Raw genomic sequence first — 15,786 nt, 5'->3', positions numbered from 1 at the left:
CCACAACAACTAACATGAGAGAAATGCTGAATTCACTTGGAAAATTATATTATGGAAATGAGGTTCTCTCAAATCTCTTATATCCAATTCTCAAATAAATTACTGACCCATAGTAATTAAGCTACTTTTTCTTTTAGCACTTTTGAATTGGATTATGCCTTTTTTGGAGATATTGACTCAATTGGTTCTTTCAACTCTAATTTAAACAAGGGAACAACTGGCCTGACCCACAGCCTTCTTTAATTAAAGAGAAGTTTTTGAACTTTGGAAGTTCACCTCCTTTAATTTGTGCTAAGATAAATAAAAATTTGCATGGAGGACTGAAATACAGTACAATATTTAATAAAACAAGCAAAATATTTGTGATATTATGCATTTTTGTATTGTAATACTTAACACTTGTAATGATCTGGGTGATAAAAACAAAATCTTATTGAGTGTAAGAGATGTTAGCACAAGATTCTTCTGACAACTGTACCAACAAATGTGGAATGTGTAAAACTTTCTTCAGAAAGGATGTTTAATGTTTGTTTTTTGTATCCTTTCAAGCCTAATCAACAAGAAGGGAGATGTAATCCCTGAAACAGACAGCAGCTAACTGCAAGTTCTAAGTGATGCCCAGGCATTAGAAAAGCAAACTACTTATTGGTAGAATTGCCTTATCAAGGTTTAGGGCTAGACATGCTACAGTGATCTCAGACCTTAGGGGAAGTTAACAAAACTTGGGCAGAAGGATGGACCACTGATAGTGGACACAAAGAACACCACAAAGAATTTAGAGGCCACAAGGACACTTGGCAGAACTCCCAAGATAAGGAAGAAACTCATGAAGCCAACTCAGCAACTGTGCTGAATCAGCCCCCAGTGGGTAAAAGGTAATTTCAAACACCAACTCAGGGGCCAACAACCCAAAAGAACAGAAAGACTGAGCATGCAGACTAGTTAGCGTGGGAAGCAAGAAAATTATTAACCAGGAGAGGATAGAATACAAATTAATAAGAGAATTACATAACTTGTAGCCAATGAACACAAGTTGCTTTGTTTGCTAAAATGCAGAAATAGTAAAAGGTTTTGCTAGTTGGTGTGCTTGATTTGTGGAATACCACCGAGCACCCAGACTTGCACAACTCTGAAACAAATAATCAACGTTGCTCTTGAGGGTGTAATTACTGGCTTGTTGCATATGGGTAACAAATCCAATTTTTGTGGACAACAAGTGTTAGCACAGGACTTTTTTTTTCTGCTCAAGATTCTTCTCATTCCACCACCCTTGGCGGTGCTATTTTAAAAGAGTGAAAGGACTTAGCTTCAAGCTATCACCAATCCTTCCATAAAGCATATCTACTGGAAACACTGCCTGAAGTGTTAAATACAAATTTAATTTTCATTTTCCCTAAAAAGGTAAGTGTTTAAGTTCTACCTTTCTTCTGAAATTCAAAAAAATTCTGAGCTAAATTTAAAAATCACTACTGATAGGCTTTGTAGGCAATAGAGAACATCTTCCTTATTATATCATTAATGGAAATTTCCACAGCACACAAATGTAAGTATTTACACGGGCAATTATGGGATGAGTGTTCATTCCTATTCTTCCAACCACAAGCAAGCTTGCCAATTCCTTTGATGAATAAGAAGTTAAGCTTTTTTTTTTACACCAGAAATGTTTCATTTACTCCTTCTAAGGAGGAATAAAAAGGTGCATGGTCACACCTTTAATGCAGAAAAATATGTGAAAAACAGCACTGATGTGTCCACAAGAGATTTTGGCACAAACAAAGTGTTGACAGCTTTCACATGGAGTTATTTCTCCTGCCTGCACCAGAAAATGTTCCAGGTATTCCAGAGCCCACCAGCACTTTCATCTGGTACCTCTCAGGTATTTTCAGAAAAATTCTGCACCCAGAACTGCTGGGTGACTAAAGCAAAACAGCCTTTGAAAGCCACATAAAAACTGTGGCTGCAAATGAGATCAGAAGAAAAGATTGAAATGTGGATAAAACTCCAGCTGCCTCCAGGCTGGTTTCTGGTGTACCACAAAGAAGTTTAATCAGTATAATTACATTTTTGAAACTACTTAGCATACAAATACTTGTAATGAGTCTTTAGACTGTAGCATGTGCTGCCTGTAGTTCACATGTGGTTTAGGAAACAGACTCATCATTCAGAAGACAAGATAATTCCCCTTCTGGTTGCTATACAATTTGTCTGTCATTAAATCAAACAAACCTATAAAAAACACAGCTCTTGTAAAAGAAAAATCCTGCTTCCTAAGCCAATTAATTACATCAGATTCAAAAGGTAAAAGCAAAAAGAATGCAATTCAGCTACATATCAGTAATGCCATCACTTTAACCTAAGCTCTCAAAGGACACAGAGTAATTTTGTTTAGTGTATTTTGTCCTTCACTTACATTTATGTTTTGACTAGTCCCTCCAACAGGAAAACCAATTGCATCATCACTTTCTATGGCACCAAAAATCTGGTCAAGGAAAAAGAAAAGATTGTACACATCAATTCACAGGTATGTGAAAACTAAGCAAAATCACATATACTGGGCTTTCGAATACGTCTCATTTAACGCAGAATTCACAACTCTATTAAGATGATGTTCTGATTTGTAATTGATACATACAAATTGATGCTCTGACGATGATCTGTAATTGATACATACGTACACCATACAAAGCATTGGCTTTCAGATTTAGCTTTAAACATGTCAGATTTGTCATCCTGACTTCATATTTTTTCTACTGTCTAATTTCTCTTGAATGTATTAGGGGGTCCCCACTGTTCAACAAAACATTAGCTGAAAACAATGCAATATGGAGAACTCAGAATTGTTCTTGCCGCACCACACACTGCAGTTTGGGTTGTTTTGGCTGGGGGAGGTGTGGAAGCTGTCTAGCTTCCTGTAAGATTTAAACAAAGACTGTACAGATCCCTCCATACTTGAAAATACAAGTTTTAACTGCACAGTGCAATAGCAACATTACCCCTTGCTGTTACATACCTTTAGCATTTGAGTGAGATAGGAGCTGACGTTTTCTAAAAGAAGTCGGTTTGGCATCTGTCTGGAGGATTTCTTTGCAGCAATATAGGAGTTACTCTGGCTGACTAACGAGCGCATTTCTTCTAAGACTGAGCGGGTGTCAATATTGTCACACAGTGCTTCATGAATTGCTGCTTTCTTCTCATAAAAACTGAGACAAAAAAGATTCTTTTTAACTACTCATACCAAAAACCCTGCAATGTACTCTGAAGAGTCCCTAGCAGAAGAGTAAGGGGACCTAAAAGTAAGGTAACTTTTTGCTGGTTGTAGTTTATATTTGAAAGAAAAACAGATGAGCAAGAAAAAAGGCATTATGATGCTGCTGGTTTACTGCTACGGACAAAGGCAGGCTGGAAAATCTAATTTGCAACAACCATCCAAACAAACTATCAAACAAATTTTTCAGCAACAGGCCTTTTCATGCAAATTTTTTTTTAAGCAGTATAAATAGCTTATTTAGTATCTTCTTATTACTTTTTTTTTTTTTTTTACAGTATTGCTCTCCTATCCCTGTGTACCAGCCAGGTTCTCTGTTTAGTATCTCTCCAAGGAACATCAATTTGGAAGTTAACTTAACACAAAGTAAATTGTTATGAAAATATTATAAGTAGATAAAAGGAATAAATTCATGCAAACCTTTGTCATGTCAGTGATATGTTAGTAGGTATAATAAATAATACAACATATTAAGTACCATTTCATGACACAAGGGTTTTATGGTTTCAAACAATGTACTTTTTTCAAGAAAAAAGAAGTGGTAGAAGAATGGAGACAAATCCAAATATCTACAAAGCATGTCTTCTATTCCCCCCACTTCTTTATCCCTTCCTTTTGACCTCTCTATTACTTATTATCACCCACCTTTTTAAATAAAGGGGTTATCTTCACCAACCTCAAGTTGAAGATAAAATTTTCAGAGCATATCACTACACAGAAACATCTGCACTCAATCCTTCAATAGTAACATTAGTGACCACAACAGCGAACTGAACTAGGGAACAATTTTAGCACTGCCATGTAAGATTTCAGACAAAAAGGAAGCCCTTTAGGAAGCTGTCTGCATTACAAATAATAATTTGTAATTATGACATTTTGTTATAAAAGTTAAAGACTGCAAAATTGGTATCACTGCCTCAACAACGTATTTTCAAACACTGGCACTGATCTTTGATGGTTTTAGTCAGGTCATTTAACTTCTGTTTGTTGCAGATAGCTTACTATACCTTGAAATATGTAAAATACTGTTTTTCCAGTATAATATTTCCAGTTTGTAGACACTATGAATTATTGGTCACTTCTCAGAGAGAAGACAAGATTTCACATAGTGAAGAAAAAGACAGCTATCTAACAAGTAAGTTCTTTCCCTTCACAAACATGGCAATGAGGCATGCCAGTGTACTTAACATAAACAAAAGGGAAATTAACAATTTCATCTATTCTTCATAAAACTGTCCCAAGATTAAAATGATTGCTTGTGAAGAATTGGGATATTAAATGGGAATGCTACAGACATATCACTATTCACATTTTAAGTGATATTGTAAGGAAAAAAGAATCAAAGGTGAAGCAACACAATTCAGAGATAAGTAGGAATGCTCCACTCACTTTTTGTTTAGCTCTACTTCTTGATTTTCCCATTTCTGAAACTGGCCTGTCACATCAGTGGGAGCTCGAAGAATATCCTTCACATTCAAAAAAAATTCCTGTAAAAGAAGAATATAGCTAGAAGTTGGTTTCAATGACACATAACCAATGCTTACTATGAAAGGGGTCATTATTTCTTAATGAGACTCCTAAACTTTATGGGTTCAATGCTGTTTTAGCCAGGATATAATGATGTTTGTCAAGACCATAAAACCCAATTAAAATCATTTTACATAACTCTGTCAATCACAGCTAGTCTGCAATTCATTTTTATCTCTTGTTCTGTTACTACATGATACCCTATGATATTCTAACACCAAGCTGCTCACACAAAAAACCTTTTAAAAATGTTTAGGCAACAGTTCTTAGGGCAGATTTTAAAGTGTGTTGCTAGCAATGGAAGCTGAAGAATAAAATGGCTTTATACCAAGGATCTGTTTTAAATGGGCATCCAGCTCAGAAAAAGTAATTTTAACCTAATCCGTGGCACAAACCAAACATTTTACATAAAAAGCAGAACAACTTCAACTAGAGAGACCAAGATCAACAATCTCAAACTGCTGTAGAATGTCCTTGTGGGAAATGTGAGTTTAAATTATGGCTCCAAACTAAGAAGGGGCAGGAACTGTGCCTAACCTCTCACACACCTGCAAGGCATAGAGGCAAAGGCTCAATGTTTGTGGTGAGGAGACAAAGTGGGAACAATATTCCTTCTTCCCCTTTGGCTACATTTGTGTAGAGCCTGACCTGGTAGAAATGTTAGAGAGTCTCTGTTGGACTGAGCTCTATAAGCAACTGAGAAATTGATCTTGTGTGTAAGTGCCGAGCTGCTCAGAGATGTCAAAACTTGGAGAGAGCACCCAGCTGCAGAGAAATATAGCAGTCTGTGGGATTTACAGGACTTGAGAGTTTGATGGTATCTAAATAAGCACTGTTCCATCCCACCTGATAAATTCAGAAAGCAAACCCAGTCTGGGCACATGGCCTACATATCCTTGGAGTTCTGTTCCTTGAAACATACATGGCAACACAAAGATTAGAGAGCTGGAGAAGAAATGGAAAACTTACTTACATTCATAAACTTCTCATATTGAATAGCTGACTCCATGGTATTACTTGAATAATCCAGTGTATCCTTCCAAGAGTGCATGAGGAAAGCCAGCCGTAACTGCCGTGCTAGTAGGAGGTTTAAAATAAACAAGGAAGGTTTTATAAGCTGAAACACTTTCATGGACTCCAATACTGCAGTGGCTAAGAACATAATCTTTAAATTTCTTACTATTACTACATCTACCAAAAAAGCAAAACCACCATCATCCACACTGATAAAAACCAACAAGGATGAGAAGAACAAGGCAGCCGTTCTAAAGTTATCAAAGAAGAAAGACACCTGAAGATACCCTGAATAAAAAAATTATCACAGTCACCCCTCAAAGTACATCAAAAACATTCCCATTCCAAAATAATTTTTACCTGTGTGTTTCTTCAGTGCATCTTTTATGGTAATGAAATTCTTCAAAGACTTGGACATTTTACAGCCAGCAATTGTTAAGTGACCGGTATGCAGAAAATACCGAACCCAGTGATCATTTTCAAAATACGCCTGCAGGAAAAAAACCAAAACCTAAAGACCCAACACTGTTTACCTACATATGAAGCAGAAAAACTTAAGAGAATAAAATCCTGAGAATCAAAACTTGTGTTTGCACAAAACACACATCAAGTTGAAAAACCTGAATCATGGATTTGTGTAAGTTGCAGTCAAAGCAAAGCATGTTGCTCTATCACTGCAGGAAGGTCAGTTCATTCACCTCAGACTGGGCCAGTTCATTGTCATGGTGAGGAAATCGGAGATCAAAGCCTCCTCCATGAATGTCCATCGACTCTCCTAGAATAGATCCACCCATGGCAGAACATTCAATGTGCCAACCTGGCCGACCCTGTTAACAAAAAGACATTACTTGGTTACTAGTAACCGTCTTCCTCTCCTGCCCATCTCATTCCCTCATGCTGCTACTAAGAGTAAAAAAGATTCTCAATCTCAGCTTCACAAAAGGAAACTGATTCAAAGATCCAACCTGGCAATCCAGCCTGTAATGTTCTGACTATCTTGCTTAATGGTCTTTTAAAAGCTACACTAATATCTTTGATCACAAGGAAAAAAAAGGAAACAGAATTTACTGCAGATAAAGCTTGTCCATTAACAGAGGACAAACAACAAATGTTGAGCCTGCATGCAAACTTCTGCTTAAAACGTATTAGACTGATACACTTTGTAGATTATTAAATGAACATTAACCACAGAATCTTATGACTGAATACATAATCTCCACAATTTATACAGTGCTAATATGAGGTGAGGATAAAAAACTTGTGTAACTGTGCTACTTAAATAAGTGAAGAAAATCCAAACCCTGATTATAATGTCCTTCCTTACCTTTCCCCATGGAGAGTCCCATGAGGGCTCTCCTGGCTTGGAGGACTTCCATAAAGCAAAATCATTTGGAGAACGCTTCTCACTTAAGCGATCAGCTGAGATGCTCAGGTCACCTTTCAAATAGAAAAAGTAAATGTATACATCTTATACCAGCATTACTGATATTTGGCACTGCTGTATCTCACATAAAGATAACCTTAAAAAAAGCCAAAAACAACAAAACCCCAAAACACAAACCCTCATATCTCTGAACCCTCACAAATCCTCATTATTAACCTTGATAATCCTTTGGGATTTTGGTTAATGTTTGGCTGACAAGTATCAGCTGCACTGGTTTCTAAGTTTTGACATGAGATTCATCTACATTCTCTTACCAGGCACAACTCCAGTACTGCAGTTATAAAAAAAGATATACAGAAAGAAAAAACCCCATACTCAGAGACAAATAAGACTGCAGATTCAATTCATTCCAAAGTTAGATTGATCTAAATTGAGACTATGATTGTCTTAATCTGCACATACAATGTGATCATAGAGTATTTCTTCCCTAATCTCAGCTGCTGCACAGAATGGTTGATATTTGTTCAATAGCTACATTGACTCCTCTGTTACCTATTGCTCTATGAGTGTTCTGATTTCACCTGGTATGAGTGTTGTATTAAAACCTTTTAATATTCTTTATGTAGACTTTCTGCATGATTTGCTAAAATTATACAACTTTAAGAGCAGATAACTAATGAGTCCCATTTTCTGAGCATTTTAAGTTAATCCTCTACTACAGCTCTATTCAAAATAATCTATATTTGGATTTGGTTCAACACAACAAAGTTAGAGCTCTCAATAGGAAAGAGGAACCCAAATATTTGTCATGAAATAACCCCAGCCTGATACGGAAAACTTGTGCCTGGCATGTGGAAGATCCAGGTTCAAGTCTTTGCTCCTACTCCGAGCCAGACGAACGGGCAAATAACTGGGCTATGGCCAAATGACTGAGTTATTCACAATTCTGACCAAAAAAACCCTCACAAATAAATAAAAAGTAACCCTAAACCATCCTAGATTAATACCATTTCTTGGTAATTTCCAATTACAAACTTTCAGGAAAGTACTGGCTCAAGCTACAAAACATTGGCAAAGAAATTGGTAAAGGGAGTGCAGCAGGTAATCATTAAGCTCTGACTGTGACTGATCCAAAAATCAGTGAAATAGTTGAAGAGACCCACACATCATCAGTTTCTTCAGCAACTTGAGCAAATCTTTACCTTCACCCTCTTGAAGAGCTTTCTGATCACCTACAGCTTCAGGCACCAACTTAGCATAGGAGTGTTTTTCACTGGCATCAAACTTCATAGTATCAAAGTATACAGATCCATTAGACACATACCTGAAAAGTTAAAGGTCATTATTTAGTGAACTTTCTATCACAATTTAACTGAATTTTATCCCCAAAATCACTCCCATGTGTTTTTTAGTAATTCCACTCACATTATGGTACTGCTCAGTATTGTAAACAAGACTTAGGTGAACCTAAGTTTTAAGGCCTTACCATATGAAGGCTTTGGACAAATTGTTGGAGGTTATAATAAAATTAATTGAAGAGAAAACAGCAGCTATTGTTAAGCTTTTGAGAGGTATCAAGAAACAGTCACAAGAACTACAACTTTTTAACATTTGTGTTATTTGCAACTGATTTCTAACTATCACATGTCAATTTCTGATGAAGACCAGCAATAAAACACAGTTCAAGTGAATGGGACTTTGACTTTATTTTAATGAACAAGGATTTCACCCTATAAGAGATTCAGGTTTCTTTGCAAAGAGCTATTCATAAGAAGCAGATCAGGTAAAAATAATAGCTCTTTGCAAAGAAACCTGAAAACTGTTTTTTGATGGAAAACTTCTGGCAAAGACTACTGTTGCAGATGAAAACAGAGAAAACAGCTCACAGCTAAATGCTGAAAGCAATCATTTGGGCATCCAGTAGCAAACTTACCCATAACCATTATCCACAATCTTCTTCACAAAATCCACAATTTCTGGCACATATTCACTAACCCGTGTTAAAACATCTGGAGGTAAAACCTAGAGGTAAAAAGTAGAATTATACATATATATATATATATATTTATGAATGGAAATATGCACTAAACATGTATGTTAAGTATTGGTTACAATTTTGCTCAAAAGCAAGTGATAATAAAATCTAGCACTCCTATTTCAAGCTTCTGCTGTGAACCAATGTGCTGTGGCCACTTTTTGCTCAGCCTTTAAGGGGATTCCAGCTCTTCTGACAGAAGAAGCAGCAAGTCCCTCCAATTTGCAGGTAAATAAATCAACCTCCACTGACCTGAACTACTGCCTGTGACACAGCATTTCATCTGTAACAGACAAATCTCTTCTTGATGGTTACCATCACATAATTTCTTAATTACTGAAGATTCATAAGTAATCAGTCTAAATGCTGAGGTTGTCAGGGATCTCTTGTGCAGCCAACAGGTTCCAGCTCAACCTTTTTTGGATCAGTTTACGATTATTTCCCCATGTTACAAGGAGTGCACAAGGAGAGCACACATCAAACCTGGTCACCATTTAAGTGATGTGCAACAACCACAACAGATTTAAGATTGTTGGGATGGAAACAGTGCAATTGCTAATTTAACACCTATCTATTACTATTAAAGTAATTACTTTATCCATAAGGTTAAAATATGAGATTCATGAAAGCTACTAAGGAGCTAAATTGTCTTCTGGGTACTCTAAGGCATGGCACAGACATTTTAAGAAGAGAAAACAGTTCATTTACTTACGTTGAGTGCTTCCATATCTTTATGAAATTCCCCTTCCCAGAATTTGGGGAGCTTTGAGAATATAGAATTGTCAGTCACCTGACTGCCAAATTTTGTGTCCAACCAGTCAGACAGCAAATCTTTGGCTTCTTCCAACAGTGTCTAGAAAACAATAATCATAAGAGCAACTGATCCAAGACTTGTCCTGTTTAAATTGTGCAGAAAGATCTTATTCTGAACTGACAGAAGTCTGCTTAAGGAATAAGACATTTGCAATGAGACACTTAATTGTGAATACAGAGTAATCCAGGTTTCTACCATATTTTTATCATACTGTTCTTCATAGATATAGATGAAACAACCAGAGCAAGGAAGATAAACAGTTAAGTGGTATCTGTTTTGATACTGATCACTTCAATAGGCATCTGGAGCTTATGCTGAAAACACCAGATGGGACCTGCAGTTGTATTACACTTTCTGTTCCCCCACTGCTACTGGATAATCTAACAGAAGCCTTACTGTGCACATTGCTAAAAAGTGTCTGAAAGACTAATTTAGACATCAGCAAGGATATATTTTAGTCTTATATGAAAGAATTTCTATTTCTGACACTAGGATATAATGCAGAAGGTATGATTGCTTAGATTTCAGGGTTTTTAAAAATTCCATTAGGTCAGTATAGAATTTTTATAAAAGCACTTGATATTAGAATAGCTGGGCCTTTTAAAAAAAACTCATAATTAAGGGTCTTCTCAAGAAGGGAGCACATAGCCATGTGTACTCCACAGTACTTCTCACAAATAATCTGAAAGCAAGAGAAGATGAAAATAGAAATAATTTACAAAAGACAATTACTACTAAAAATAGTTATACTGACTGACTTGATAACTGGACAGAATCAATAAAGTCAACATGAATATTTGTCACTAAATGTAATTGTTTTTAATAAAAATAATCCTGAGCACAACTTCGTGTGAGGTATTTTCCTCTCTGATCAGAGACAGAAACACTTGTGTGGAAAACTGCCACCAGCATTGGAACATCAGAAATGTGTGTTCAATAACCTCTAATGAAATTAATTCATCAAGACAAAAAAGTCAAAGAGAAAGTCTAAGTACATACAAGAGCAAAATCCTCATTGGAAAGGTTAAAAAAAAAAGGTTATTGATAAAAACAGCATCCAAAAACTCTGTAGTTGAACTATAGAATCAAATTTCCTTATTGAATGCAGTGTACTAAAAAGTTCTCAGCTCCACAATTTCTCTCTTCGTGAATCAAAGGTTCCATACTGTCTCAGGGAATTACTACGAGCTACACATTATTTTTAAATCTCCTAACAATTACAAGCCAAATATAAAATATGAAAAGGAGCTCAAACTTACCTCATGACATCTGTTGATTTCTTCAGCAGGGAGCTTTGCTTGAAGAGCTTCTTGTAGAGGGTCAAAAGCAGACTTCACTGCATTTTGAATTCTTTCCAACATTTGCTTCTTATCTGGGTCTGTTGTTTCATTTAATTTAACTGAAAAGAGCTACAATTAAAAATAAAAAATTAGAAAGTCAGCTGCAGTACAGCAGGACCATGCTCCATACACAGAATATTATCTTAGCCACACAGTACCTTGCTAGTGATGAATAAGACATTGTGCCACAGAAAAAGCTTTGACATCAACTACTGAAGCATGAAATATGCTCCTCATCAGAAATAATGGTGCAATCACAAGACTTTAGTTTGCATCCAAATTCATTTTTTCAGAAAGACTTCATAAATCACTACATCATCATCATAATTACTGCTGTTTGCATTTTCTGTGCAGCTGATCACCTTAATTGCGCAGTTGATTACCACGAATTTAAAAAGGACAAGCTTTAATGTGAAACAGGGAAAGATTAAATGCAATGTTTAGGCAGTATGTCAGGCAAAGATAGTTGGGCAAAATTTCCAAGGCTCCTATTTCCAGGCCTGTATTCAATTCATTAGAATGATAATCTCTTTGTGATCTGTAGTTCTAAAAATTACCAGAGAATCACCTTCCCTCACCTTCAGTCCTGAATACACAATTTATTAAATCCTTAAAGCTTTCCAGCCTTTTCCTTCCAAGGTCATCAATGGTACAAAGGAGAAACCTCCCAAGCTTTGAAAGATTATGGACAGACCACTGTTCAAAAACTCTTTTAAAGGATTATTTTAAAAGTTTGAATTCTAACATACAAACATCCAAATGCTGTTTGAGCAATACATGCACTCACAAATAAGTGCTAAGATCACAGAAATCAAGGATGCCTTTTAAAGAATTTGTCAATTCTAATTTAGATGCTTTCCTACATTGTTGAGTGAGAACCTAAAACACGAGCAGAGATTACCACACCCACCTCTGAGGCAGTTCTAACATCTTCAAGCAGCTGATCTGGTGTTGATTTGCTCTCTCTGTATCGTTCAAAAAGGTGATTTTGTCTTGCTCTCTTGATGATCTACAAATCAGAAACATGAGAATATATTTCTGTGAAGTGACACATGGTTTATTTTCTTTGCCTGATGAGGTAATTAATTGACTCTGTTGAGGTAGTCCATTAACTGTGTATGGTGTGTTTGATTTGTATTATTGCACATTATTAATGTAGCTTGTTAACTTCATAGGGAAATGCCTTTTGTACATAATAGATTTCATCTGCACTTTGTATAACTATCTCTTTAAAATACTGAGTCTGCATTAATTGTGACACTGTTCATTATTATACAACACTAAAGGGTTTGCGACCATAGGAGTGCTGCAAAACTGAGAAAATCAATGCCTTGGTGCACAAAATGTATGTCTCAGCTAATGAGTGTATGATTTATCTTGGCTTATCAAGTGGCAATTACATATGACTGACTTCCATTCTAAAAGTTGAGCATTTTAGATTGCAATTAAAAAAAAAAAACCCACTTACCTTGTCATCAATATCTGTAATATTCATACAATAGAAAACATCATATTTAAAATAATCCCTCAAGATTCTTCTCAGGATATCAAATGAGATGTAGGACCTAAAACCAAAAAGATACAGGGGTGTTTTTAGTAAACACCTGTATCTATTCTATGCACAAACCCTTTTAACCTCAATCAATAACTGTGCAGCAGTTTTACTTTGCCCCCATCTACTAGAAAGCTTTTAATCCCGCAATGATAAAGTGTTATATCGTGCTTTTAATCTTAAATTGCAAACATTGATAGTAATATACTCATCTCAGTAATACCTTCTTCTAATAATCTTTTACTTCCACTAGGCACTGTTATCACCTATATCAAAGTAAGGAATGCAGTACCTGGCATGTCCCATGTGAGACGCATCATAAACTGTTGGACCACAGCAATACCACAAGACCTTTTTTCCATTCTGAGGCTGAAATACTTCCTTAATTGAAAGGGAAGGTACAATGGTCAGAAGAAATTGAAGACATGACCTCAGGCCAGTAACACCCCATTTGGAGATTAGAAGATGAAAATGTGGATTATAATTACAAAAAACAAATAGTTATTCCATTCCCAACTTTACCATAACTAAAGATCACCACTAGCTTTATCATGTGAGAGAGATATTGGGGTGTGGGTGCTTTTGGGGTGTGGGTGCTTATGTTCTATGCATTCTAATCAATCAAGATATCAGGTTACAACAATTTGGACTGAGCAGGGCACTATTCAAACTGTTTGTAAGAGTTTTCTTTTGCATTGAAAAAGGTTATGCCCTATAATCAGTTCACAGATACTTGAATACTACATCCCATGTAAAATTAATATTCTTAATATTTCCTCTTTCCCAAAGGACTTTCAAACAAGACCACAAGAAGTTTTACACTTTTTATATTGCAACTCTATAATTGGTGAGACTTTTTTGATGCAAACAACATCTGAATAAAGAAACTGTGATTTTATTCTGCTCACACTGCCCACACTTAGGTTTATTACAGCTGAATGCCTGGCTATTTTGCATGACAACTTGAAACTGGGAACTGAATATTATGCAATATGCACAAAGAGACTCACACTTGTAGTGTATATATATTAATGTAAATAGTATTACACTTGCCCAGCTAATGCAATTGATTGGCACAGACCTCCTGGCCCGTGCTTGTTAACATTCTACAAAATACAGCCCAGAGACCTGACTATTGACAGGGCAAACACTTCAGAAACAAGGATTTGATGAGTGCTCTATTTGTGTTTCTAGGGAAATCCCCACTTCCCTTTCATTTACTCACCTTACTTCGAGTGAGGCTGTTGTAGAGGCAGAGCCTGGAATGTTTTGTCCCTTCAGGGGGAGACCAGGGGGGCTGCACACGTTTGCCTTTACCTAGGAGAAAAGGTAGTTTAAAGCAAGTTTAAAAGACACTTTCCACAAACAGATTTGCAATATAACATTTTCTCCTTATCACATCATTATTTCAGAAGGAAAAAACCCCCCACATCTAAATGGAGAAAAGAGCTTCAATCCTAGTAATGCAGCTACTTCTGTTAGAGCCTTCTACAAAGCCACCAAAACCAAAGTAAATTATTGCAATCTAGTTTATTTTCTACTCTCTGAATTGCCATTCCTATTAGTTTTTGATCCAAGTAGGAGTGATGAAGAGGGTAGAAAAGGAAGAGCATGCAATTCAGGTAAAGTATTACCATGAGTTTTGAAATTTAATGAATCATTAATGAAGTGTTATGGCAGTCCTGGGCTTTTTGCAACACCACTGATTTTACTGTGATGGCACATCACAGATCTCACACAGAATTTGCAAAATATCTCCAGAGTCCAGAGGTGGTCTCTAGAGCCAATATTGACAGAGTATGTGCACTCTGGGTGAGAGGGAGAGCTGACAGAAAGGCTTAGAAAGAACCCCAGCTTTTTATCATGCATTGTTACTAAGTACACAAGTCATTTCTGTACACTCTCATTTACCACAAATATGCTCCAGTTCAGCAAGAGGCTATGTTTTGCCATTAAAGAGAGTAGTTAAAACTCAGGGTAATATTAGTGACAATATTCTTGAACTTGTTTTCTCCTAAATTTGTAAGAAGCAACATAGCTGCTAAGCTCATGGGGTTTTTTCAAAGAGAAGTATGGGCATGTGATTTGTCAAAGAGCTGCAGTTTGCTGTGTACTGGGCTGCTTACAGCTGTAATGATGTTAAACCAATTATCACATTAACTAGGAATGAAAGCAAACCAAGAAACTCAGAAATACAGGAAACTTGCCAGCTTAGTACATACAGCACTGTGTTTAGGAATTCTCATGGCATGCATTTTAACTGCAAATAAAGTATTATACAAACTATTTGTTTTGACAACAAAATTGCCTTTCTTATCCTGTGTCTCAGGGTGCTCTTCATTAACTCTTTCTCTCAATATCTTCATATGCATAATTTGGCTCAAAACCTTCAAGTAAGTATACTGTAACATTCACGGTATAAAAAATGTAATCTCTTCATCTTGCTTTTTTGAGTAGCTGCCAAATAAGAAAAAAATCTGTGAAGTGTAGTACTCTGTCTCACTTCGTGGGACTTCACTTAATTTCCATGCTATGAATCCATGGAAATATGTGTCCATTCTAAATGTTTCACTGCATGAAGTACTCCTGAACAGAACACCTCAAGTTCAAGAGCAGTCTCTCCATAACACAGGTCATACACCAAGGTATGGATTTGTTTACTCTTTGATTTACAAAGATTACTCTGGCATGCTTAATTGTGGCCAACGCTTCCCTCAGGGAAAGAAGTTTGTGTGGGTTAGCCTAATAAAAGATAAATCTGTAAGGCTTTCTTCAGTTACAACCACATGAACATAAGGAAAAACCCAGATACTGCACTCCATATTTCTCAGCTTGAGAGTTAGGTGTCACATTTT

The 15,786-nt window shown here is 36.3% G+C and overlaps 1 protein-coding gene across 3 annotated transcripts in view; it reads right to left on the bottom strand.

Annotated features, from left to right (window-relative positions):
• The window catches only part of CARS1 (cysteinyl-tRNA synthetase 1), a 33,404-nt gene that overhangs the window by 11,060 nt on the left and 6,558 nt on the right, over positions 1-15,786 (bottom strand). For all 3 annotated transcript variants that reach the window (XM_059849022.1, XM_059849020.1, XM_059849021.1), the window contains 15 exons: positions 14,157-14,248; positions 13,224-13,312; positions 12,848-12,944; positions 12,290-12,388; positions 11,299-11,448; positions 9,938-10,078; positions 9,124-9,212; positions 8,393-8,514; positions 7,131-7,243; positions 6,505-6,633; positions 6,167-6,296; positions 5,766-5,869; positions 4,655-4,752; positions 3,011-3,200; positions 2,411-2,479 (listed from right to left, as the gene is read on the bottom strand). In XM_059849022.1, the coding sequence (XP_059705005.1) occupies positions 2,411-2,479; positions 3,011-3,200; positions 4,655-4,752; positions 5,766-5,869; positions 6,167-6,296; positions 6,505-6,633; positions 7,131-7,243; positions 8,393-8,514; positions 9,124-9,212; positions 9,938-10,078; positions 11,299-11,448; positions 12,290-12,388; positions 12,848-12,944; positions 13,224-13,312; positions 14,157-14,248 (1,712 nt within the window). The remainder of the gene's footprint in view (positions 1-2,410; positions 2,480-3,010; positions 3,201-4,654; positions 4,753-5,765; positions 5,870-6,166; positions 6,297-6,504; positions 6,634-7,130; positions 7,244-8,392; positions 8,515-9,123; positions 9,213-9,937; positions 10,079-11,298; positions 11,449-12,289; positions 12,389-12,847; positions 12,945-13,223; positions 13,313-14,156; positions 14,249-15,786) is intronic.

The sequence above is a fragment of the Haemorhous mexicanus genome, chromosome 6 (genome assembly GCF_027477595.1).
Source record: "Haemorhous mexicanus isolate bHaeMex1 chromosome 6, bHaeMex1.pri, whole genome shotgun sequence".
NCBI classification, from domain to species: Eukaryota; Metazoa; Chordata; class Aves; order Passeriformes; family Fringillidae; genus Haemorhous; species Haemorhous mexicanus.
Note: the sequence above shows the minus strand (reverse complement) of the source record. Positions and strands in the feature narration are given on the sequence as shown.